The 26781-nt window shown below is 52.3% G+C and overlaps 2 protein-coding genes across 2 annotated transcripts in view; both read right to left on the bottom strand.

Annotated features, from left to right (window-relative positions):
- Nucleotides 1-866: 866 nt before the first annotated feature.
- On the bottom strand, nt 867-2210 carry PNMA5 (PNMA family member 5). Its single transcript, XM_075538500.1, has one exon. It carries the CDS (start codon nt 2190-2192, stop codon nt 867-869), a length of 1326 nt encoding a protein of 441 aa, XP_075394615.1. The 5' UTR covers nt 2193-2210.
- Nucleotides 2211-12954: 10744 nt separating this feature from the next.
- ZNF185 (zinc finger protein 185 with LIM domain) overlaps nt 12955-26781 on the bottom strand; it is a 52283-nt gene continuing 38456 nt past the window's right edge. Inside the window, exons 17-22 of the mRNA XM_075539224.1 lie at nt 20893-21090; nt 20570-20680; nt 20082-20162; nt 15789-15891; nt 13534-13632; nt 12955-13316 (exon numbers count right to left, since the gene is read on the bottom strand). Coding sequence (XP_075395339.1) covers nt 13534-13632; nt 15789-15891; nt 20082-20162; nt 20570-20680; nt 20893-21090 — 592 coding nt within the window. The 3' untranslated portion in view covers nt 12955-13316. The remainder of the gene's footprint in view (nt 13317-13533; nt 13633-15788; nt 15892-20081; nt 20163-20569; nt 20681-20892; nt 21091-26781) is intronic.

Here is a 26781-nt window from a genome sequence, read left to right as displayed (position 1 = left end):
GATCCTCCTCCTCCCATTAGTCTTCCTCCTCCTCTAATTTCAGATTCATCTCTGTCACCTCCTGCTCCAACTATTCCTCTGCCTCCTTGAATTTGATTCTCCTCTTCCTCCAATTATTTCTCCTCCTCCCCCTCCTCTCTTATTCCCCCTGATTTCAAATTCTTTTCATCATGTTTGTCAAAGCTGCCCTCACATCTACTAGCTAGAAGCAGGCTACAGGGTCATTAGCCAGCCCAGGCTGCTGGCCAGGTGTCAGTTTCCATCAGGGCGCAGGGCATCCTGCATGCTACCCTCCTGGGGCTCCCCTAGGGTAGTGCAGAGCATCCTGAAGACAGGGTTAACTCTGCCATCCCCCCTATGAGGGTTTCCTTCCAGGCTGCAGTGATCTCCCTCGCTGGCCCTGGCTCCTGGTGGCCTCACTCCAGGATGGGGTGGCCCCGAGGAAGACTTCCCCTGATCTTCCATAGGCTGGGGGCCACTGGTCACCTCCACCTCAGTTTTCCTGGGGTGGGCATTAGGGGGTGGCCTTGATAAAGGGCCCAACCTTGGTCCTGAGCTCTCAGCTACACTTCTCTTACGTGAGTGTGGCTCCACCTTGATATGTCTGCCCCCACGCCTTCTGGGAGGTCTCTGTCCCCTCTTTCTCTCCTGGGCCCTGCTGCAGGGCCTCCAGAGATTGTCTGTGGTTGGCACAGTGGGGACTCTTCCTGCTGAAACTGAGCTAGCAGCCCTGACCTCCCCCTCAGCCTTGGCCTCATCCAAGGTTCCGGACCCACTCTCCCCCCCTGCTGCCTGATCGGACGCCCCCTCCTCCCAGTGTCTCCCCCCGGGTGAAGAGCTGCCCTGTGCTTTTGAGCCTGTACTGTTTAAGGCCTGGGGTGGCTCACTGCCCCAGCCCCCACCCCGTTTCCCGACTCCTCAAAGGAAATTGGCAGCTCAGGCATGGCAGCTAGCTCGGTCTCCATCTTCACAAACAAAGCCGGGTTGGCCTGGGCACCGCTGTAGTTGTAGGGCAGGTGGCGACGCTTCGTGGTCGAGATCCCTTCTTGCCAGGTCTGGGTGCCGCTCTCCACCAAAGGTGCTCCTGGCGCAGGGGTCTGGATGACAGGGGCCTGGACAGCAGGGGCGTGGACCTCCACTGCCACCTGCCTATTGTAGGGCCGGTGGGCCCTGCTCCCTGCCTTGGACTTCTCCTTGCTCAGTGCCTGGGTCATCTCCCATGCCTCCTCGTCGCGCACGAGTTTCATCATCTCCAGGAAAGTTGGGGGGCAGCATCGCTGGTCCAGGAGCTCTAACTTACCTCGGAGAGGTGGAGTGAGGGAGGCCCGGCTCAGGATGTGCTTCAGGCGGATTGTGTCCATGCTGCGAATGGAAATGGGGCTGTGCTGCACCGCCTTGTGGAGCAAAGGCTCCAGGTGCAGCAAGTACGCCGAGATCTTCTCGCCGATCTTCGGTGTGGCCTGCAGGAAATGGTACTGGGAGGTGCGGCCGTCCTCCTTGGAGCCAAAGATCTGGGTCAAAGCATCCAGGCACTCGGGCACTGAGATGGCCTCGTTGTTGGCCCGCAGCACGCGCATGATGGCCTGCGCAGGGCCACGCAGGCTCTCCAGCAACCGTCGCCGCTTCTCGAACTCGGTCACCTGCCACAGGCGCAGCATATCCTGGGCCTGCTCACGCCAGATCTCGAAGGGCTCCTCGCTGGGCAGTGGGACCTGGCCCCCGGAGAACACCTTCAGCTTCCGGTACCACATGCTGTCATGCGGGGACTGCAAGCTGCACACCTCTCTGGGCGCCTTACTGGCCCCCGCAGCTTTGCAGCCCATGCTCGTGATGACGTCGACCAAGCGGCGGCCTTCGTCTTTCAGGAAGAAATTGAGGTGATTGAAGAATTCATCGTCAGTGTTGCGGGGCTTCACCACCACCTCCCAGGGACCCCCTCTTCCCAGGATGTGAGTGGGCATAAGAGCATAGTTCATGGGCGCCAGCATCTCCAGGAAGACAGCCTTGGCGTTGTCTTCCCTGCGGAACATGCAGCCCACCACCTTGTGGGGCAAGTGGGGCTCCAGGGTGGCCCTGATGGCCTCATTGATCTCCTCCTCGCCACACTGGATCGGGATGCCCAAGATAAGCACAGCCCTCTTGGGGTCCATGTCCATCCCCTTACACCAGTCTTCCAACAGGGCCACGGCCATGGCTGTCTCGGGTTTGAGGGTGACTACAGCCAGCGACAGTCTGTAAATGCAAAGGGGCATGTGCTCATGAGTTCCTGCTCCCCACCCCAGCCCCCACCTTCCCTGGGGCTGCTGCCCCCTTGTTTTCTGGGTTGGGTGTGAGGGATGTCCCACCAGCCTGACCCACTGACCTTCTCAACTGTGCACTCCTGATGCCGCTACAGGGACCTGTGCAGGGAAAGGGCCCAAGTCAGGGGCTGTGGGTCTGGGGCAGCTCAGCGCCCCCTCAGCAAACACCTGACAGCTGAAAGGGCTGGAGCTTATCTCAAGGCAGGGAGGCAGTGACAAGCTGTAGGGTTGCTATGGCAACAGGACAGTGGCCTCTGTGCCAAGCGAATGTCACCCAGTGTGGTTAAAGCTCGTGAGCAACAGGTGATGTCACTGGTCTGAGACCAATGACGCAACAAGGGGGAAGGTGGCCAATGAGGGGCTGAGGAAGCTTGGAGCATTGTGGGAAAGATGCAGACAGCTGACAGCTCCCAGCCTCTGACCAGGGGCAGTGGGGCTCCTCCCAGCACACTGCTCACCCAACTTAGGGCCCGGCTGCGTACCAGACAGGTGACTCAGCACCCCACACGATCCCAGTCAGTCAAGTCCTGGGCCAGGGCAGCTGGGCAAAATCTGCTGGAGACAAGGGAAGGAGTGTGTTATGTTCCCCGCCTCCAGCCGCCCCCCCACGGAGCCCCTGCTCCCCTCAGGGAGCCTCAGACTTGGAGTGGACTCCCAAGTGCAGTCCAAGTGGGATGTAAAACGCTAAGATGCAAATGAAAAGGTAGCTGTTTTTTGTCCCCTCCAGAGGTCTCTCAGAAGAAAGGCCTGGCGAAAGACGCCCCCTCAGGACAGCCACTGAAAACCCTATGGCTGCAGTTCTACTCTGACACACATGGGGACGCCAGGAGTCAGAGTGCTCTCAATGCCAACGGGTTTTTTTTTAAATTTGTTTCCTTGGTTGTTGGTTTTCCGTTGTTTTTTTTTTTTTTTCCCTCCCATCCCGGAATAACTCAGAAGGACTGTAGCAAGGGATACAAAATCTACTCCCTGCCCCCACGCACATCTTCCTCGCTCAAATCCTCCATTTTGTACTCACTTCCCAACCTGGTTCCTACTGCTCCCAGCCCAGACACAGCCTAGTCAGTACCCCGACCCAACTCCACTCCTCTCACTCAGTGTCCCCCAGGCTCAGCCCGCAACCCCTTACATACCCCAGCCCGCCCATCCTCCCCTCCCCACAACCTGGGCTCCAGGCACCTTCATGCTGCATCCACCGCACCTCACCGCGCATGCCCCCTTCACACACTTCCACCCTCTCAAGCCCTGGCCAGTGCACCCAAAGCCCCCACTCGCCCAAAGCCTGACCCAGAAACCTTCATGCCCCACCCCCACGACCCGTGACATCCCACTCGCCCCAAACTCTGCTCCAGAGGCCTACACGCCGCTCAAACGGAGCCCCGACCCCCCATCCCCGCGCCACTAACTACTCCAGGCGCATTCGCGCCCCAACACGGGGCCGTGCCCCACCTCGCCCCAAACTCTGCTCCAGGCACCTTCACACCTCACAAACGGGGCCGTACCCCTCACTAGCCCCGAACTCTGCACCAGGCACATTCACGACGCACAAATGGAGCCGTGCACCGCCCCCCACTCGCCTCAAACTCTGCTGCAAGCGCCGCCTTGACGAGCAGCACGTGGCCGTGCCACCCCCCACCCTTGCTCCAAACTCAGCTCCAGGCAACTTCAAGCCGCCCAAACGGGGCCGTGCCCCCTCCTCACCCCAAACGTGCTCCAGGCGTCTTCACATCCCCAACACGTGGCCGTGGCCCCCCTCGCCCCAAACTCTGCGCCAGGCACATTGACGACGCACAAATGGGGCTGTGCCCCCACCCCAATCGACCCAAACTCTGCTGCAGAAGCCGCCTTGACGAGCAGCACGTGGCCATGCCCCCCTGCCTCACTCCAAACTCTGTTCCAGGCACCTTCAAGCCGCCCAAACGGGGCCGTGCCCCCCACTTGCCCCAAACTTGCTCCATGGGTCTTCATGCCGCCCAAACGGGGCCTGGACCCCCTCCCCCCAAACTCTGCACCAGGCACATTCACGACACACAAATGGGGCCGTAACCACCCCTCCCCTCGCCCCAAACTCTGCTGCAGGCGCCACCTTGAAGAGCAGCACATGGCCGTGCCCTGCTCCTCGCTCCAAACTCAGCTCCAGGCACCTTCAAGCCGCCCAAACGGGGCCGTGGCACCCCCTCGCCCCAAACTCTGTTGTAGGCGCTTCACGCCGCCCAAACGCGGCCATTGCGCACCCCGTCGCCCCAAACTCAGCTCCAGGCAACTTCACGCCGCACAAATGGGGCCGTGGCCACCATTCGTCCCAAATTCAGCTGCAGGCGCCTTCACGCCACCAGCACGTGGCCGTGCACCTCACTCGCCCCAAACTCAGCTCCAGGCACCTTCACAACGCCCAAAGGGGGCCGTGCGCCCCACTCGCCCCAAACTCTGCTCCAGAGGCCATTACACTGCCCCAACGGGGCTGTGCCCCCCTCACTTACCCCAAACTCTGCTCCAGGCACCTTCACGCCCCCAACACGCGGCCCGTGTTCCCCACTAGCCCTCATACTCTCCTGAAACCTGTTCCGTATCGTCCCCTCAATCTCTTAACTGTCCCCAAACGGTGCTCTGGACAAGCTCACATTGCACGCAACCCAGTTGGTGCTGTCTGAACCCTTACATCTTCCCACACCCCAACCCGGAGCACACCCTGTGGATGAAAATGGGTTACAGTGACCAAATTACAAAGACCTCTAACCCCTCCTCTTCGTGGAGTCGAGGTACGGACCTATCCCCCAGCCCCGCAGAGCACCCAGCAGCTCAGTCTGAGTGCCTCTCCACACCGTTAGTCTTGCCCGGGGTGCCCAGTCTGCCCCTTACCGAAAACGAAGAACCTATGCGAGCAGAGACCCCTTCGCAACCACCAAAGATCGGCTTGGTGCAGCCGTTTAAAAGGGGTGCTTGCGGCTGCGCATTAGCCGGCCCCGCCCTCCTCCCCGAAATTTCTCCCCACCTCCAATATTTACATTCCAAGCCCGCCTGAGGTGTCAGCCAATCTCGTTACAGCCTGCCCAGAGACTCATCTGTTGTATCTATGCCCTATTGGCTGCGCGCAGTCATGGCTATTCACCTAATTTTCATATCCCAAGCTTCCCGCATAGAGGCATGTGCACAGCGTGGGTGAGGGGGGTTTGGCGCCTTTTCAGCTTTCCTTTTGATTGGGCATGTATCCTTTGGTGGGGAGGTGGGGGACACAGACAGCCAAGCACAAGGGTGAGCGACACATATCACAAGGATATGAGACCTGCCAGGGCTCCCCACAGAGCTAGTGTTAAAACCCCAGGTCACCGCTGGCCGGTCACCCTGAACGCAACCCCATTTCACCCACCTGCTACTGCTCCACCGCCTGCCTGCCCTTTCCCACCGCCAGATCAGGGGCCATAGCCCAGTGCCAATATTAATGGCCCTGCTCACCACGGGTGACACATCACACACACACGCGCGCGCATGCCTGCACACAATGCTTATAAAATGTAGCTTTAGAGTCAGATGGCACCATGAGTTAAGAGTTGGACTGCTAACTGTGCCGTCCAAGCACCATACCAGGCACCCCACACATGACAGAGACTGACAGACTCAGAAAGCGCTGGGGCAGCTCTGCTGGTCCTGTCTGGTCACGGTGAGTCGAACCCTGGGTTGGAGTTTTGGGGTTTCAAAGTCAGTACGCCAGGGTAAGGCAGGATTGCAATTGGGTGTTTTGGGAAATCTGGCTGGTCACCCTGGCCCTGCTCCCAGCCGTGAGACTCTTGTAGGCCCTGGCACGTGCCTAAAGTCCCAGGTCTTTTGTGACAGCAAAGACGAATCTCACTGTCTTTGACCGACAAAGGGGCAGGCTTTTCTGTAATTTGTTTTAAAATAGGTAAAACATATGCAATGTTAAAGTCAAAATTACTGGTCCCTTGTACTTTGGGGAAGTTTCAGGAGGCCAAATCAGCTCCAGTGCCCCACAAAGACAATGTCTGCCCCACCTGCATCTCGTACTTCACTGGCACACCGAGTGTGAGGCTTCATTAGGTGGCCTCTCGGCGTTCCTGTACGTACCAGGTCCATCCAATGGCTCCCGGCACACATATTCATCCTTGAAAGCCCCGGCCCAATTCTGACATTGATATAAATTGACTTAAAATGCAATGTAATCTCTCCAGACAAACAGCAGATTCCTTGATGCAGGCAAAGGGAGGGGCAATAGGAAGGATTAGAAAGCCCCACCCCCCAAGAACCCAACCCCTGTGAGTTGATTCCCTCGTAAAGTGAGTCTCTGCGACCCTAGAGTTTCTGAGTCTGTTTGTCGCTATGGGAGCAGACAGCTTTGTCTTTCTCCCTGAGTGGAGCTGGTGGATTTGAACCACTGACTTGGCAGCCTCATGGCTCATGGATGTTTACATGAATCAAAACTGACCAGATTGCCTTTCCTGAGGGAAACCGCATCTGCAGTTTGCTGGGTGTTTTATTCTACCCTGACTGACCGTGTGCCCAGGGAGTCAGAACAGTGAGTCTTGTATCAGGCCTGAGAGGCCTGTCTCTCCTTGCAGCCAGGGACAACGCTGGGCCAGACTTGTAAGTTGCTGTGGGTCATGGGGGGAGGGCATGATGCCGAAGACATTAGACAGTAGGCTTGTGCACAGGGCCCCCAAAACCAGAGCCACGTGAAACCCGGACTTCCCACCTGGTCAACTACCCTATCAGTAGTTACAAGTGATGGTGTTCAAGTTTACCAACACACGAGCATTAGCAGGCAAACATGCATTGGTGGGAACATGTGCAGGTCATGATTTGTTTACAATACCAGACAAAGAACCAAACTCACTGCCACGGAGTCGATGCGTACTCATAGTGACCCTACAGAACAGAGTAGAACTGCCCTTGAGAATTTCAAGACTGCAACTGCTTACAGGAATAGAAAGCCCTGACTTTCTCCCAAAAGGAGCAGCTGGTGGTTTCGAACTGATGACCTTTCAGATCATGCCCCAAGACATTTACCATGTATGAGGTCTGATTTAATTTTTTTCTGAATTGTGTGACAATCAGCTAATAATAGTGCAAGTGCAATACGTGTTTCACATTTAATTCATATTAAATAATTTCAACTTTATAGATCACATACAAAGAAAATTGTATTATTGCTATTTCAATAAAACACAAATTTACAAGTATTTTTATGCTTTCTTACCAATCTACCATACATTTCTGTGTCCCCTAGACCTTGCTACGAATAAAATAACATCAGGCTTGTGTTGAAAGCTATAGTCGATATATTTGTCATCTTTTTCTGACAATATTCATAAAACCAGGGAAGTGAAATCATAAAAATTATTCATCATCAACATTTATTATTATCTATCAAATCTTCTGTGTTAATAGGTAAATAATGTGTTCAGAGTGACAATTTTTTAAATAAAGGCAAACTAAATAGAAACTATTAGCTGATCTTAATTGTATGTTGTACTTTTAAATTAATTATTTCTTGATAAATTTATTTTGCTATTTGGCTATTATAGCATACAGATATCTAATGCTGAGTAAAGAACAGAACCTAGTTTATTGGTCTCATTAGTTTTTTTGTCTGCTTGTCTTTGAGGGGTTGGAGACGGAGGCTCAGAAGGAGATAAGGTGGAGTCAGGAATGAGAAGTCTTGTGAGGCTGTCTTAAAGCAAGGGAAAGTCCGGGACGAGTCCCACAACCCAGCGAGTTAGGTCAGGGAGCTTGTAGCTTGTCGTTGAGGCAGTAGGGCTGGAGCTAAGGAAGTATACGTTGACAGAAGAAAGGGAGATTTTTTATCGCTTACAGCTGCAGGGCCTTGAGTCAGGATGTGACCTGTGGGAAGTCATCTTGGTTGTTTGCAAACCTGCTCTCTGGAGTGCTGGGAAAGGGGCTATAGGAACAGACCTTGGAAGATAAATTGCTTCCTGGGGTGCTGGGGAAGGGGCTACACAGACCCAGCCTGGAGAGATAAGCTCTTTGGGGTGCTGGGGCAGGAGTTGCATGGTTCAATAGGTCATCCATCTTCCCGAGAGGCTGGGAATGGGGGCTGTGAGGTTTCATCTTCCTGAGGAGCCGGAGAGGAGGTGGGGGCTGCCCCGTCCGGACCTGGCCCAAACAGTCTTTTGTTGACTTATGAGGAAACCACCATATACCTGATGCTGCAGGCTCTGTCCCAATAACACAACTATTGCAAAATATTTTGGTTTCATTAAGAGAAATTGAGCTTTTCCAGTTAGATAAATTGTTATATTTCTTGATAATGTTATACTCCAATTATGATAAATAAGCACACTTTTTTAAACAAATAATATCATGTCTGAATGTAAGGGGGAAAAATCAGACAAGATAGTATTGGATATTTGAACTATGGCTTTACTCAGCTGCCTACAAACAATACATTACCCATATGCCCAATTTGCCCAAAATATATTTTTGTCTCAAATAAAGTGATTAGGCCTATAAATCTTTAGGAACATTTGGCCAATGTTCCTGCGGATAAGGTAAGCATTTCTGTCCAGCACGGAAAGAACGCTTGAGGCAGAACATGATGACGAGGGGTTGTGTGCTTGCAGCATGACTGAATGGGACTTCAATGAGGGAAGCTGCATACAGTTGGTGAGGAACTCGGGCCAGCACCCGCTGTTACACAGTGCATGCCTCTGAGCACTAGCACGGTGCAAAGAGTGGATGGAACATTCACAGTTCAGAGGCTCTCATTCACATTTATCACATGTATTAGTCACATTATTATATTGCCGCTATATTATCGTATCATTCATGTTATTGTCACATTTATTAGGCACATGCTATCGTCCTTCCCACTGTAGAGGCTCTCACAGGGTGGAGCGTTCCATCCATTGCAAAACCTCTGTGGAGGATGAAGGCCAAGGCTGAGGGTTAACGTTCATTGCACCAATGAAGACAAACCATTGCCAAGAATTATAATTTGCTGAAACTTCGCAAACTGAGAGTAAAGGAGAATCGATATTTCGTGCATGAAAAGAGATTCTTTGTTTTCTTTTGAGAAAAATAAATGCCTCCTCCGCTGCCCCCAAGTGATAGCTGGTCAGTTGCTACTGCAGGTGCTCCCAGAGTGTCCTTGCATATTTTCAAGCAGCTGCTCCAAACGTAACCGCCCTTACAGTGAAATTGCAGCTCAAACCGTGCTGCAAAGGCAGGTCCTTCCACTTGGTGGTGGGTGACAATTGCGGTGAGAGGACTAACCTTTGGTCATTGCCTTTCGTCTGGCTTGAGTGGAACTTGGGTTCGGTGTGGTCACAGATCTGCTCACCGGCAAAACAAACCTGACTGCAAATAGCTAATGGCGGCGAGGCAAGGCCGCTGCTAACCAAAGTAATGGGGGCCCAGGCCTTTGGCTGCTTTTTGATGTTATCCGTGGTTTGTCTTGTAATATCCTTCTCTGTTGTTTTAATTTTCTGTGTGCTATGTGGTTGGTTTGCAATGCCCATTTTGTGATTGCAAGCTTCCCAGTGGCTGATTTCCAGTAGCATCTTTCTGTACTGCGTTGCATGGTGTCCAGAGAAATGGCAATGCTTAAAAGAAGGCCAGCGTACCCCTGCGTCTTTCTGTGTGTTCGTTTCAAGAAGATAGACTCGCAGAGAGGTGCAGAGTAATTTTTTTTTTCTGAAAAGAGGGTGGAGGTCAGAGTAAGTCTGAAGGCATCGCTGAAACCTGTCCACCGTGGGTGAGCCCGCTGGTATTTTAAATACTGGTGGCATCGCTTCCGGCCTTGAGAACATGCCAGCCGGTGCTATGGAGTGGCGGGGGAAGCAGAGCAAGGAGGTCCTGGGGGAGTATAAAGGATGGACACTGGGACCAGGATGAGGCACCCCATCAGACTCTTGCGGAAAACACTCCTAAAGGCCAACAAACAGACCTCAAACTACTAACAGAATTTTTTGCTCTTTGTTTTCTTTTTTTCTCTTCTTTTAAATTTTCTATGTCAGTGGCTTTTTTTTGTTGTTGTTGTTGTTAGCATGTCGGAGTTGCTGCCATCGACGCCACGTTCTTATGTGCCACTTTGGTGCGGTCAAAGCCATCCGCAATTTTATGTGCATATTACTATATCTGCAGGTCCACCTAGACAAGATAGGCTGGACAAACAATGTGAGAAGAAAATAACGGGACCAACGGTCCTGGAGGGACATGAGAGCGTGGGAGGTAGGGGAAGAGAGGAGGTGTTGGCCAACTCAGGGACAAGGGAACAACGAGTGGTTCTAAACCAGAGGAGGGAGGGGATGGGAGTGCTGGTAGGGAGTGACCAAGGACAATGTAACCGAGAGGAATTACTGAAACCAGAATGAGGGCTGAACATGGTAGTGGGACAGGAGGAAAGCGTAAGGAAAGAGAGGAACAGAGTAGGCGCAAAGGGCATACAGAGAGGCCTAAATACAGACATGTACATATGTAAATATGTTTATGGGGGGAAAAAGACCTATGTGCATATATTTACAGGTTTAGTAGTACGGTAGCAGGTGGACATTGTGCCTCCTTACGAACATTCTCGAAATACAAGAGCGCCTTGCTCAGCTAAACGGTCATTTCGTGATAACTACCTTCCTGACATGATTGCTGAAGACAGACGTGTGCATAAGCAAACATGGTGAAGAAAGCTGATAGTACTCGGCTATCGAATGATATAGCATCTGGGGTCTTAAAGGCTTGAAGGCAAACAAGTGGCCATCTAGCTTGGAAGCAACAAAGCCCACAGAGAAGAAGCACACAGCCTAAGTGAATACAAGGCGTTGAATGGACCAGGTAGCTGACACCAAAGGACAAAAACCATCATTGTGTGATCACCTTCCCCACATAAATGCTGAAGACGAATGTGTGCATACGGAAGTGTGGTGAAGAAGGCTGATGGTGCCCGGGTATCGAGAGATATAGTGTGTGGAAACTTAATGGCTTGAAAGTAAACAAGCAGCCATCTAGCCCAGAAGCAACAAAGCCCACATGGAAGCAGTACACCAACATGTGTGATCATGAAGGGCTGAGGGGACCAGGTTTCAAGCAACAAAGGGGGAGGATCATCATCTTGATAGGGACCCAATGCCCATCTGTAGACAACTGGACATCCCTTGCAGAGGGGTAGTGGGGAGGAAATGAGTCACTCAGGGTTCAGTGTAGCAATAATGAAACTCAAAACCTTCCTCTAGTTCTTAAAACGCTTCCTACACCCAATTATCATGATCCCAATTCTACCCTACAAACCTGGTTAGACCAAGGGATGCACAGCGGTACACATGGGATCTGGAAACACAGGGAATCTGGGACAGATGAACCCCTCAGGACCAGTGGTGAGAGTGGTGATACCGGGAGGGAAGGAGAGGTAGAAAGGGGGAACCAATCTCGGGGATCTACATATAACCTCCTCTCTGGGGGATGGCAACAGGAAAGTGGGTTAAGGGAGACCCTGGGCAGTGTAAGATAAGGCAAAACAATAATTTATAAATTATTAAGGGCTCATGAGGGAGGGGGAGCGGGGAGAGAAAAAGGAAAATGAGGGGCTGATTCTAGTAACCCAAGCGGAAGGTGAATTTTGAGAATGATGAAAGCAATGAATGTATAAGTGTGCTTTACACAATTGATGGATGTATGGATTGTGATAAGAATTGTATGAGTCCCAATAAAATGATTTTTTTTAAGTGTATGTAGATCTGAGAGTGGGGCTGGGAGTCATGAGGGGTGGTGATTGCCTAGGGCAGAAGCCACCCAACTGCCATTCTCTAGCCCCGTGCAGCTCTTTAGTGCCATACACATGGCTCAGAAGCCAAATTAAACAAAATGAAAGGATATTATTCAGATAAGGGTGATTTCACTTGTTTATGAAAATACATTTGTGGCTTTCAAGTAATTTCTAAATTGCTGGGAGGGACAGAATGGCTCTTCTGTGGCAAAAGTTTGCCAACCTCTGGCCTATGGGACACTGAGTGTGGGGTTAGGGAAAAGGTTTGGAGATCACCGTGGTTGATGGTGGCATAGCAGTGTGAGCATGGTGCCTGTCACTGAGGTGTGTATCCGTGCAGATAGCCAATGTTAGGGCATAATGACTGTTAGCAGGTACATGTTATTCCCTAAGCCCAACTCACTGCTAGTGCATCCATTCTGCGTCACCGTGAGCCTGCAGGACAGGTTAGAACTTCCCCTGGGGCTTTCTGAGACTGTCACCCTTTACAAGTGTAGGAAGCCGCCTCTGTCCACTGCTGACCAGGCTCCATCTAGACTTCCCTAAGCACTGCCTGCAGAGTTCCCACAGGAACCCTGGGGTGCTGTTGCACAGGATCACTGGTTCTAATCCACTAGCCACTCTGAGGGGGACAGATGAGGCTGGCTACTCCCATAAGGATTTGCAATCTGCGAAATCTTATACACAGTGGCTGCATCGATAGGCTCAAAGTAGAGAACAAGCGGGAGGATGGCCCAGCACCAGACAGTGCTCTGTGCAGTTGTACACAGGGTCGCTGTGACACAACATGAGGCGCACTTGGCCCGAGAACAATGGGTTTGGTCACAGGGCTTTCATGTACCAGGAGAGGGGATCACACCAACAGCCGCCACCCCAAAGAATGACACTTAGAATGCGACAGGTGACACCTGAGTGTTTATTATGATGACTGCACGTGAGGGCGGGTTAGCAAGTCTGATTACAAGCACTGGCTGCTGAGGTCGCTTGGGATGCAGGAGGAGCTGTTCTTGAGGGGGGAAAGCCCCAGGCCAGGCCCCTGCGGTGGCTTCTGGGAGAGGAGAGGGCACAGCCTGTGAGGTGCTTGCTTCTTAGTCCTGGCAGACCCCAGGACAGCTGTGCTAAGTGTCTGTCGAAGCTATGCATTTGCCTCAGCACTTTGCCCCCAGGGACATGCAGGTGGCCTGGGGCAGGGAGAGGGAAGATGGGATGAAATCAACTGGGGGGAGAAGGGTGGCAGGCAGAAAGGCCCAGACTGGCAGGGCAGGCCTCCTCCTCAGCAGCATCTTGACCTGGGGAGCAAAGAGAAGCCATGAGGTGACAGAAGCGTGGTAGGGGTGCTGCCTGAGGGCTCCGTCCAGCTCCCAGTGCCTCCCCTCCCAGTCCATGCCAAGGACAGTGTCTGCACTGTGCTTCAGGCTGCAGTGTAGGGTTCATATCCTTCCCCGGCCCCCCCACCCCACCCCAGGCACGGCACACTGTGCGGGCAGCCCAGCCTCGGTGACCCACCTAGAACAGCTTCTCGTAGCACTTGCCACAGTGCACGGTATCCCGGTGAATGAAGATCTGGCCCAGGAGGTCACCCATGGGCTGACTGCAAATCCCACACTGGAAGAGAGTCGAGTCGTCCAATGGTCAGGGGGCTCCACCCTGCCCAAAGGGCACCCCACACCCCAACTCCGTGGTCCACAACAGGGTCCCCCACATGGCATGAGTCATCACAAAACAACAAATGTGCGCCCCCAGGGTGCAGAACACACAGCCCCACCCCCACATGATTCAGCACAATGACAAAGCATGCCTATACCTGGATTTGAAAACCCAAGCAAAATTCAGACCTCAAACAAAGCAGGCCCTCCAGAGGGGGGGAGGGGAGGGGAGGCGAGTCAGGGAGCTGCTGGGAATGGTGTCTACAGGGGCTGAGGCCAGAGCAGGGGATTTGGTTGGAAGTGCCTCTTTTGTTTTTGAAGCAGTCACGTATGAGCATATGTATTAGACCGAAAAGAAAAATGACGTGATTATGACATATGTAATGACACATGAATGTCCCAGCCACACAGCAAAAGAGACAGCCAGCAAGCAGTCCGTGCTCACCCCGCACAGTCAACCTCCTCTGGGGGCCCTGAGAGTTAATGGCCGATTCTTCGAGACACTGCCTTGAGGAAAGGAGAGGCGCCTGAAGACCAGCTGTAACCACTGGAGGCTGAGCCCTTCCCTTCTGCGTGTCTCCAAGCACGGTACTCGCCCACTGCGAATCCTGAGTAACTGCCGGAGGACGTGGGCACCATGGACGCTTTGGATATAGTTGAATTGTTAGCCATGCTCCTGCCTTCTGTCCTCCTAACACTCGGGACCATGCCAAACCGAAAAAACCTCACTGCCATTGTGTCGATGCCAACTCATGGTGACCCTATAGGACTGGGTCCAACTGCCCTGTAGGTTTCCAGGACTGTAAACTCTACAGGAATAGAAAGCCCTGCCTTTCTCCCTTGGAGCAATTGATGGTTTCAAACTGCTGATGTTGAGGTTAGCAGTCCAAGGCATAAGGAGTAGGCTGCCAGCACTCTCAAAGGGCCATGAAGCTTCATTAATTTGTCTATTGATTTGTCATCCTATTGGACAAATAAATCTGACATTGTGGAAAGACACCATTTTGTCTAAGTCCTATTTGATTCAATTTGCTCAAAGGCCAAGGAAAGCTGTGAGCCAGAGAGAGGGAGGTGTTGTTCCCCAGCAGGGTGACCCCTCCACTTTTGCGATGTACGAAGTACGAGTGACCACAGCTGGCCTCTGTGGAGTGTCCATGCTGAGAGGGGTGGGGTCCCTGAGGGCTGGTGCAGTGTTGGGGTGCCCTCATCTCCCTTCAGCGGGGCAGTAGGGGCAGCTGCAGTAAGATGAGCTTGGGTCTAGGAACTCAAGAGAGAAGCATTCCACAGTGAGCCCTAGGCAGGCTTCTGGGCAGGCAGACCCGGGGAGGGAAAGGCCTGTATCACAGAGAAGGGACACTCATGGGCCTAGAGCAGGTCACCAATGTGCCGACGGAGCCCTAGCCAGCCTGCTGGGCCCTTCGGAGGGCAACCACTTCTGCCTCCGACTCCCATCCCTTCCGCCTCCAACAGGACCCTAAGGCCCCTTGTGAACTTACTGCTCCACTCAGCACATAGGGTCCCTGTGCCCTGATACACAACCGCATTCGCTTCTTGAGTGGACTCTCACCTGCACCCATCTCCGCCTCTGCCCTCGTTGGTCATGTGCCCAAACTGCCCCCCTTCTGTCTTTACAGTCATGGCAACTGGCCACCCATGGACTGACTCGGCCCCCGCAACACCTGTTAGCTTTATTTTCAAATACGTCACAAAATCCAACCTTCCCCACCCCGCCTGCCAATCCAGTGGCTGGACTGCTCTTCATCCTTGTCCCTTCTTCACTTCTCAGTTGCAATCGGCTCCCATGGTGCCAATCACAGTAAAAGTGCAAAGCTCCCGGCACCCTGTGCGGCCCAACTGACCCAGCCCCAGCATCTTGGCAGTGCCCTGTCCCAACTTAGTATGAGCAGGATGCATGTGTGAAGGTGACTGTGTTGGTCAAATGCCCTCAGTTAGGTTCCCAGCAGAGCCAAGGATACCAGCCGCTATGTAAAGGTGAGAAAGGACCTGCTCCTGATGACCCCTGAACTTGGACTTCTGACTCTGGATCTGAGAGAATGCACTTCCCTGCCACCAACCACTCCCGGACTTGAGTTGTACCGCCCCGCCCCTTCTTACCTTAAAGCAATATTCATGGCAGCAGATGCCAAGATGTTCCAGGGTAATCTTCGGGCAGTCTCCAATCTCGCGGTTGCAGTACGTGCAGAGCCTTCCGTTTGTTCTGCGACAGGAAAAGCAAGCCCCCCCCCCCGGCCCCCTGGAATCAGGCTGGCATATAGGAACCTCTGCAGTGGATCCTATCAGGCGGCCCTTCCTCTCTGGGACCCTCGTCAGCTCCCAGCCCCACATCTCAGAGCTCACCTTGCCATTAGGACCCTGAGAACAACCCCCTAGATGGTCTGCCCATGGGGCCTCCTCAGTCTGAAGGTGACAGTCTAGAGCAGTGGTTCTCAACCTTCCTAATACCATGACCCTTTAATATAGTTGTTCATGTTGTGGTGACCCCCCAACCATAAAATTGTTTTTGGTGTCACTTCATCACTATAATTTTGCCACTGTTATGAATCTGGCGACCCCTGTGAAAGAGTTATTTGACCCCCAAAGGGGTCACGACCCACAGGTTGAGAACTGCTGGTCTAGATGCTGACTTTCAACCCTGTCTACCTGCCTTGAGCCTCTGGGCTTAACTGAGGTTGGTTTCCTTAGGAGATCTCTCTGCCATTGGTCCAGGCCTGAGACTATTGACAGTGGTATTGAAGGAGAGCCTGGTCTTGTCCTCCCTGCACTGGGGACAGAGAGGTCGTATGGGTGGGTCGCCCCCCGGGAAATGTGCTCAGCCATCCTCTGGTGAGTGAGTGGCTGGCTCCAATCGGCTCCTCTAGAATTAACTCACCCTTTTCTGTGTGCTGGGATTCCCTAGCTGCCCGCCAAAACACTCCCCTGAGAAACAAGTGGCTCCGTCTCCTCATCCCTGGGACTTCCCGATTGCTGACCAGCCCTCCCTACTCGGCCCCAAGCTGGACCTTCCAGGTTTGGGGCAGTCAGACAGGGTTCTTCAGCCTGGCCCAAGATGCCACTGGATTCTAATGGTGGGCCAGGGGCTTCTCCCATAGGGGGCATGGGCAGACCTGCTGCCACATGGGAACTGCTTCTCCATGTCCCACGTGTCCTCTCCACCACCACCACTGTGGACACTGCAAGGAGGACAGTGACGGAGGTGGAGCAGTCAGGGTCTGGGGGCCCTTTCTGACCAGGGAAGCCAGCCATCCCCCATTGCCCCATGGAGCCAGGGGAGGCCTTTGGCTCATTTCCTAACAGGAAGGATGCCCGTCAGGGAGAGGGAGACAGGGGCTAGGAGCCCATCCACCTCCACAGCCAGACACTGGGGATGGGCAGGGGGAGAGAGGGCCAGCAGGCCCCGTGCCCACATCACAGCCGTACGTGGAGCAGGATGCGGGCTTCCTTTGCAGTCTGTCTCCCTGTTCCCACGAATACTGCTTTTGTGACGAAAGAAAGGACTTAGGCGACATCCACGGAACAGAAAGCAGCCATTTCCGGGGACGTGGGTCTTTGGCTTTCAGACGTTCTGAGGGTGGGGAGCGCCACAGCAGGCCACTTAGAGAACACTGTATTGGTCTGAACTCCTCAGGCCAAGGAGCGGCTGATAGTTTTGAACTGCTGACCTTCCAGTTCCAGCCACAATGGCTGCACTGAGTCAGAACTGACTCAATGGCTGTGAGGTTTTTTATTTGTGTTTGGTTGTTTTTCCGGCAGAAGTGGCTCTTCACTCAGGAGGGCCCTTTTGCGATTAGGGGTGACTAAAATTTCCCCCAGGGGCTGACCTCCTTTGGGCTACAGCTTATTGCTAAGAAATTCCCACTTCCTGACAGAGCCAGGAGGCGAGTTTCACCTAATACTTGACAATGACAGTGACATGGAATAGAGGGACGTGTCAGGGTGGGAACATTAGGTGGAAACAAGCAGAGAGGAGAAACGGGCGGGGTCGGCCAATCAGCCATCAGTTCCCCTACAGGCCGTGTCCAGGCACTGCCGCGTCACTGTGTCGGCACAAGGAGTCCACTGGCTGCTCTTTGACGTCAACTGCAAGGCCTTTCTTCGACAACACTACAAAGCCAACCAGAAACTCCAGAGTGGAGCTGAACTCCCTTTGGGTTCACTGGCTGCTGCTTGGGATGTAGATAAAAAGGGGCTTCTTCCTCAGCATCTGTGTGCAAACCTCAGCCTCCACACTCCAGACCCATTCAATGTTTGCCCAGCCATCGCTTTCCCCACCTTCCAACAAACCACCAGGAATCATGTCGACTCTGACTCACGGGGAGCCAGAATATCTCGGGCGGAACTGTGCTCTCCTGAGTGTTCCACAGCCTCTTTCTCACGACTGCATCACCAGGCATTACTTCTGTGTCACCACTGAGTAAAACAGAGCCTAATCTTCTCCCTGAACCCAGGGGAAATGACCATTTCCACCTACCAGGGAGTCCTATCCTTCCTGCATCCCACCCAGCAACCTTGTCTCATGGCAGAGCACAACTGAAGTCCACGGAGAAGCTCCAACCTTCATGTTAGCTGGGCCTATTTCTATAACCATCGCATTGCTTCCGAGGAATACAACTAGTTAGCAGTACTTGGACACTGACTGCCGGTGACCCCGGGGGTGTCCGAAAAGAACTGGGCTGAACAGGGTTTTCGGGGCCTGCTTTACAAATCGGATTGATGGACCTTTCTTCCACAACGCCACTGGTAAACTAGAACTTCCAGACTTTGGTTAGCAATGAGCCACGCAAACCTTTTCTACCGCTCTGGGCTTCAGTGTCATCTTCATCAATCAGCGAATCGGCTGCAACTCATAGCCTCCCCCATCTGTGCGTTACAGGGCATAGCAACGGCTGCCTGCGCAGCAAAGCGCCAGGATGTTCTTACTCAGCACCTCTGAGTGAACTAGAACCGCCAGTAGGGCACATGAACATTGGCATCACACTATCCTACCTTCCAACCAAGTAACCAGTGGTCAAGTGCACCCAAGCAGCGCTTGGCTCCATCCTGGCTACAGTCTCTGAGTTTTCCGAAGTAGATTGCCAGAGCTTTCTTCCAACCTTTCAGCTAGCAGCTGGGCACCTTAATTGTACACTTAGTCAGCGATTCCGGTACCATCTTTTCACAAACCAAGAAGGGGCCATCTAGTCAATTCGGATGCACGGTAACCCACAGTGATCTTTCATAAACAGATTGCCAGCTATTTCTTCTGAAGTACCTCTGGATAAAGTGGAGTGCGCAACCTTTTTGGTTAGCAGTTGGACACACATAAAATAAGTCTTTCTATCACCCAGGATCTCCTCTGCCAGCTTCCACTAACCAGTCAGTTAGCAGCACCTCGGCTCTGCCTGGCAGCCTCTCCCTCTGTGTCTGAGCAGCACTGGACTTCCCAGGGTTTGCAATAGCTGAGTTTTGAGATCTGAACACTCAGTCCTCTCTTGCTCAGCACCTCTGTGCAAAAAGAAGCGATCAACTGTCTGCTAGCTAATGGTTCATAGACCCAGTGACTCTGATTCCTTCCTCCAACCAACCAACTATGCTCCACACCGTTTCCGATGACTGCTCTTTAGGTTGCAGATGGCCAGGCCTTTCTTCCTCAGTTCCTCTTTGTGGACTCAAACCTCTAACCAGAGACAAATGCTGGACACCTGTGGCAATGGGTACCACAAGTGTGCCACAAGTTTCGCTTACATTACTTCTCATTTTGAAGGTTCCCCGAGCAAAGCTCTCACTGCCATCAAGTCACTTCCAACTCACGGCAGCCTAGAGTGCAAAAGGCCCCTGTGCATGCTCAGACTTGACATGTTTCCAGGAGAGAGCCTCATCTTTCTGTGATGGAGGGCCTGGGGGTTTTCAACTGCTGACCTTGGGGTTAGCAGCCCAATTTGTAACTCACAACAAAACGGAGGCTAAGCTAGTTAGTGGGAAGTAGGTTTGTGCTCGCCTTGGGCTGGGGATAACGATGTGGGGGACAGTGCATGTGTATAGGCTTTCTTTGAGGGTGATGAAAATGATTCAGACAGACCCTGTGACTGTACTAACAACCAGTAAATTGTGTGACTCCTCTAACTCCGTGGCCTGCTCCTAAGGCAGCTCCCGATGGCTGCTGTGTGTCACCATAGTGGCCCTGTCTCAGGCAGGTGTGGGGAGCGGCAGGGAGCATCCTCAGGACAGGGCAGGGCAGAGGGCTGAAGGGACAGGGCAGGAGGGAGCAGAAGTGATAGAGCAGTGATGTTGATGGAGGGGACACTGGGCGGAGGTGAGCAGGTGGGAACGTGGGCTCTCCACGCTGAGCAGGGGACCATATGTCAAAGGATAGGGGCGGCCATGGAATAGAAGGGACCAGGGAACCCTCACCTGCTGTAGCAAGAAGAGGACAGCTTCCCGGATGAGACCTCGCTGATGTTGGTGTGTTCCTTCACGAAGAGGACCCCTCTGCTGTGAGAGGAGAGCGGGACCTGGGCTCAGACTCTGGCTGCAGCCCTCCTTCCTCACTGTCTTCCCGGCCAGCCTCCACCACCACCTCACCCTTCTCAGTCCAGACATCGGGCCTGCACTGGCTGGGCAGGGTCCCCTCAGCCTACAGGGCCATGGAGGGGCATGCTGCACCAGGGACATAGCAAGGCCCTCCAAGGTCAGGGCCACTGGTTACCCACACCCCAGAAAGTGCTATTTCAGTTCCTTCCTCCTTGCGACACAGAATTGTCTGCAGATCCATGCTCAGGACCACACACAGGAGCCAAAGACAGCACCACGGAGGCCCTGGCTGCTGGGCTGCTGTGAGCAGTAGAGGCCCAGAGGCTCCGGGCAAGTAAGCTGTCCCACCACCACGTGTCCCTTCTTACGTGGCTGCGCTGGAGTCCAATCCACTCGGGGGCGGTGGAGGGAAAGTGTGCACCTGCTCGGCGGTGGCAGTGCCTGTTGCTGTGACCAAGCAGCTCGAGGGGTTCTTCACTCTGAAGACACAGGGCACACCCACCTCTCAGAGAGTGGCCTTTGACACCATGGGCGTAAAGCCCCCCTCACCCCCCCCATCCCTCCTTTTGCTTTCTGTCCATCTAACTCACTGGACCCGCGCCTCTGAGCAGGCACCTGGCCATTCACACATACAGAGAGCAACATGCTGAGCTGCTGGCAGCATGATCACTGTATACCCAGTCGTCGTCACCTGCCCGAGTGGTCCTCCAGTTCGATGAGCAGGTCAGGTCCTTGGGTGTGGCGCGGCCCCTCCAGACTGCCAGCATCTGTGGACTGCAGACTGGGGGTGGCAGGCTCTCCTGGGTTTCCCACCAGATCTGTGGGCTGCTCCTTCGACACCTCTCTGGCTGGGGTGGCCACCTTCTGATCTTCATGCCCCAAGAAGGTGCTGAGGAAGGGGAAAAACGCATTTAGGGAACAGGTGGCAGGGACCAGGCTTACTTCCCCTCCACCCACAGTCGCCTCTCAAGCACCACTGAGAGACTCTTTGCTGAGGGAGAGGCAGAGGGGACCCAGGCACAGCCCCTCCCAGAGCAGCCCACTGCTTCAAGACCAGGGCAGGCTCCACGTGCTGCTGGCAACTTCAGTTTGGTTGGCAAAGACAAGGTCTTCTTGGGATTGGGAACTGTCCTCCCTTTGCTCGCTGGCTTTGCCCTTCCCCGTCCCATCCCCCTGGTCTGGGGCTCAGAAGGCCTCCAATTTTGCTGGAGTCCAGCCTTCTAGGAAGGGGCTTCTCAGGCAACCTGTCCTGGTGGGCTGAGGCAGGGGGAGAGGAGTGAAGGGTGGACATCAAGCTTGTCTTGGAGTGATGACTCAAGTGAATAGAAACATTATTGAAATGAAACCCCCAGGCCCAAGAGCCGGGGAAGGCTAGATACCAACAAAGCACATTCTGCCCAAGTCGGCCTTGCAGATCAGGACCTCCCAGGAGCTAGCATCCCCTGCTCTGAGCTAAAGATCAAACTGTGAGCTGCAATAGACACTTTTGTTAAATAAAGTCAAACCAAAAGCCTAAACTCCCTGCCATGGAGACGATGCTGACTCATAGTGAACCTACAGGACAGGGTCACCCTGCCCCCTGTGGATTTCTGTGACCGAAACTTTGGGAGTAGAAGCCTCATCTGTCTCCAAAGGGTGTTTTCAAGCTGCGGATCTTGGGGGTCACAGCCATGCTAGTCACCACTAAGCCACCAGGGGGTTCTCTAGATCAAACAAGGAATCTTAATTCATCGAACTTTCTTTGTCTCTCTCAAAGAGCAAAATACCCCTCTCCTTGGAAATGGAATGAGCAGACATAACTGTTAGCTACAATAACACACACAAACTGTTCAGCCAGATGTGGAGGAAACAGACAGCGAAGGGATACTAGCACCTTCTGTTGCCCTTTCATACATAAGCGAGTCACCTCATTTCTTTGTGTTGCATGACGGGAGCACCCTAGAACCACCTTGCAAGACATGGACACAAGAAACTGCATTTTGGAAAAGAAATGAAAATATAAGATTTAGGCCCAACCTAAATGTTGAGCCACTGCCAAGAACCAACAGATGGTCTGAAGAGTCACTCCAGAAAGTCTGGGGGCGGGGGGACGGGCCCCCCCACCATAAGACTTGGCCAAACGCCACGGAATTTCCAGAATGACGTCAAACGGACAGCTGAACTGCAATATAAACCCGGGTAGAGACACTGACTTTTTTGTGAGCTAGGAACCAAGGAGACATCCACTCCTGCTCTCTCCAACTCTCCCCGGGCTGAGCACACCGATGACAGCAATGCTTATGGGGACTCTGAGGCTGAGAGAATAATGTAACGTGTTGCCCCTCCACCTGATATTTGTGTCAAATGATAGTCTAGTTTGAGTTAACGGTAGGATTATTAGATTGTTTACGGTGTGTTTGCAGTGAATAAACCGAGCATTCAAAATTGTCAAAGAGCGTTCAGTACTTATTGATCGTGTCGCTAGTGAGAGCTGCACTGGACTTGACCATGCATTTGGGAAGCACAAAGGCAGTCATGTTCACTAGATTCTGAAAGGGACCACGGCCCAACAAAGAGGGAACTCCAACCCAACCCACTGCCCTGCGCGTGGAATCCGACTCAGAAACACCCTCATGGGCAAAATGGAACCGCCTGTGTGCATTTCCAAGCTGTGAATATTTACATCAGTCGACTGACACAGCTGCCGCCCTTGGAGAGTTCGAACCACCGAACACCCAAAAGTTCCTAGGTGGGCGGGACCCGGGAGAGGATGGGTTCTTCATTTAGGGGCCGACCTGGGCACGGCCGCTGGAGAACCGCCAGTCAAGCAGATCTCTCACGCTGGGTTGTCCTTTCAAGGGGCTGATGGTCACATTTCCCAGTGAGTACTGCGGCTAAGCCCCGGGCGGCGGGAAACGGTGGCACACGCAGCCGCACACACGAAGCCAGCAGACTCCTGGAGTTGCACAGCATTTGACTCAGGTTCAAAAGCTCGCATGCGTACACCGCCTGGCTAGCAGTACAAACCAAGTTCAAATCCGCTGACGCTATTAACCACACTGCTCAGGCTTTCGCCTATTGTGGCCCTTTTTTTGGTTTTATTTTTAATGTGACACTATTGAAAATTGATCCCCCAAAAGTGTTGCTTTATTGAGAAGTCCGCACAAGCCTTTTTTGGGTCAATTCTGAATAGTTTCATCTAAAAAATAAAGCAGAGCTCAGTGAGATTCAAACGTCAAAACAAATGAAAACCACAATGCTTTTCTAAGTGTTTCTGAGATCAACACCATTAAAACCGCCATCTAGCAGCAAGTGACTGTCCACAAGCACGCCCCACAACGCCCTTCTTTCTGGCATTCCTAAGTTTTCACCCTGCCCGGTCCTTTCTCAGGTTGAACTAGACAAGCTTTTGTCACCACATTTAAGCAGAACTGTCACAAGAGTACTTCGCTGCAAAAGGCATTCTCCCCTGGGAATCCCCTCTGACGGGCCTCTGATAGGCCCAAGGTAATGTTTTAACATCACAGTGCAATGCAGCTCGCTGAGTGCCTTAGGAAAATAATTGTTTAACTCACCCTAAGTTTTTCCCCCACGGGACGGGAATGTTCATTTCCCACCCCAGGTTAGACGGGGCAAGCTGGATACAAAACCCAGGAAAGGGACCATGAAACATGGCGCCTGCAACTTTACCTAAATATATCTTTGTCTTACTTAGCAATGTAAGAATTGTGAATAGCTTTTTCTTCTGCTTTCTGTAATCGTCCCTCCCTGAATAACATAAGAGGCTTGGCCAGGGGGCACTGCACTGATGGACTGGTATTTTGGGTATCCCCTCTGCAGTCCTGGCCAGTCTGACAAACATTGTAGCGATCTTCATTTACTCAAGCCGGAACGTGCAACAAGGCCGGAGGCAGGAATCACCGGAGAGGAACACAAGGACACTTGAAAGAGATGATTAGGACAAAGAGCTGCACAGAAAATTTCAAAGGCCAGCTTGAGAAGACAAATTCAAATCTCATAGGCAAATGTGATAGGACCTGGAATTGAGAAAGCCGAACGGGAAGAACATGCCCAGCACATCTGAAACGGAAAGAACTCAGAGCAAACGCCAAGCCTCACACTGTAATCTTGAAAGCGTCTATGGGCAAAGTATTGAGTGATGCAGGAATTATAAGAAAAGACAGAAAAAATACACAGAGGCACTGTCCCAAGAAGAACTCGTCGACAGTCCACTATGTCAGGCAGTAGGATATGAGCAAAAACCAATGGTACTAAAGGAAGAAGTTTTGTGGGGTCCTGGTTTACAACTGCCGGCACCAGCACCATAACAGGCTGTATAAAACCAAAGTCTGGGGCAGGCTTAAACTCTAATTTCAGATTCCTGGGCACTGAGGTAATTCTGTCAGAGAAGGCATCACCTGTCCCAGACTGACCAGTAGGCTGCAGCGACCACCACCCCCGATTGACCAGTCAAGAAAACATGCGTGAATCTGTTCGCCAACCATCACTGCACCATGCTGACGCCAGAAGTTTTCTCCAATAAATTTAAAGAGCAGCAACACTGGACTGCCCCCAATCCCTGGCCCCATAAAAGCCCAGGGAACAAAGAACTTGGGGCCGATTCCCTTTTGGATGCTGGGTCCCCGCTGCGCTGGGCAGTGGAGTGAGGGAAGCCCTAGCTCGAGCTAGTAAATTAACTCCTTTTGCCGCTTTTGCATCTCAACTGATCGTAATTCTTCCATGCGCCCAACGTGAGCTCGCGTTCCCATCCCCAATCCAACAGTTTAAACTTCACTAAATTCACTAGCCAAAAAGAGGGCTCCACAAATTGACGGAATGCCCATTGAAATGTTTCAGCAAGCGGAAGAGGCACTAGAAGCACTCACTCGTCTAGGCCAGGAAATTTGGAAGACAGCTACCTGGACAACTGACTGGTAGAGATCCATATTTGTGCCCATCCCAAAGAAAGGTGACCCCACAGAATGCCACACTATAGAACAGAACCACTGATAGTGCACACAAGTAAAATTTTGCTTAGGATCATCTAGCAATGATTGCAGCAGCATATTGACAGGGAACTACCAGAGGTTCAGGAAGTATTCAGAAGAGGACATGTAACAAGGGATACCATTGCTGATGTCAGATAGATCTTGTCCCAAAGCAGAGACTACCAGAAAGATGTGTGCGGGTGTTTCAGTAAACCATGCAAATGCATTGGACTGTGTGGATCATAACAAACTGTGGATAGCCTTGAAAAGAATAGGAATTCCAGAAAAACTGCACTGTGTTCATGAGAAACTTGTAGATGGATCCAGAAACAGCTGTGCAAACAGAACATAGAAATACTGTATGGTATACATTGAAAGAAAGGTATATATGGGGGGTGTATTGTCTCACCATCCTTGTTCAAGCTGTCTTCTGAACAAATCCTCAGAGGAGCTGGTTTACATGAAGACGAACGTGGAAGCAAGATTGGAAGAAACTTATTAACAACCTGAGATATGCAGGTAACACCACCTTGCTTGCTAAAAATGAGGATCTGAAGTCCATGTAAACTAAACGCGAATCCTAACCGAACCAACAAGTGACATCATGATAAATGGAAAAGGGGTTAAAGTTGTCAAGGACCGTGTCTTGCTTGGATCCCAATCAATGCTCATGGAAGTAGCAGCAGTCAAGAGATCAAAAGATAGGTCAAAAGATAGGTTGCATTAAGTAAATTTGCTGCACAAGACCTCTTTAAAGTGTCGAAAAGCAATGCTGTTATTTTGAGAACTAAGATGCCTGACCCAAGACATGTTAATTACGTTAGTCTCATATGCATTGAAAGCTGGGCATTGAATAAGGAAGACCAAAGAAGAATCGATGCATTTGAATTGTGGTGCTGGAGAATATTGAAAGTGCCCCAGAAGGGTAAGGAGAAATTGAGGGGAGAAAAAGGAAGCCAATCACAATGATCAACATGTAACACCCCTCCAGGAGGACGGCCAACAGAAAACGGGGGTGAAGGGAGACAGCGGTCGGTGTAAGACATGAAAAAATCATAATTTATAAATTATCAAGGGTTCATGACGGAGGGAAGGAGGGAGGGAGGGGGAAGGGGAAAAATAAGCTGATACCAAGGGTTCAAGTAGAAAGAAATTGCTTTGAAAATAATGATGGCAACATATGTACAAATGTAGTTGCCACAATGGATGTATGGATGGATTGTGATAAGAGCCATAAGAGCCCCCAAGAAATTATTTACAAACCCAAACAAAATGAAAGTCCCATGGACTGCTAGAAGGGCAAACCAATCTGTCTTGGAAGAAGTACAGCCCGAGCGCTCCTTTGGGGCAAGGATGGGGACATTTTGTCTCACATTTTGGACACGTTGTCAGGAGAGACCAGTCCCTAGAGCAGGACATCATGTGTGGTAAAGTGGAGGGACAGGGAAAAGGAGGAAGGCCCTTAAGGAGCTAGACTGCCACAGTGGCTGCCACGGGGGTCTCAGGCACGGGAGCAGCCAGGTTTCCTTCTGTTGTGCAGACGGTCGCCATGGGTCAGAGCCGACTCAATGGCACCTAACAACAACAACACAGTCCATCCGTCTGGTCCTGAA

Source organism: Tenrec ecaudatus, chromosome X, assembly GCF_050624435.1.
Source record: "Tenrec ecaudatus isolate mTenEca1 chromosome X, mTenEca1.hap1, whole genome shotgun sequence".
Taxonomy (NCBI): domain Eukaryota; kingdom Metazoa; phylum Chordata; class Mammalia; order Afrosoricida; family Tenrecidae; genus Tenrec; species Tenrec ecaudatus.
Note: the sequence above shows the minus strand (reverse complement) of the source record. Positions and strands in the feature narration are given on the sequence as shown.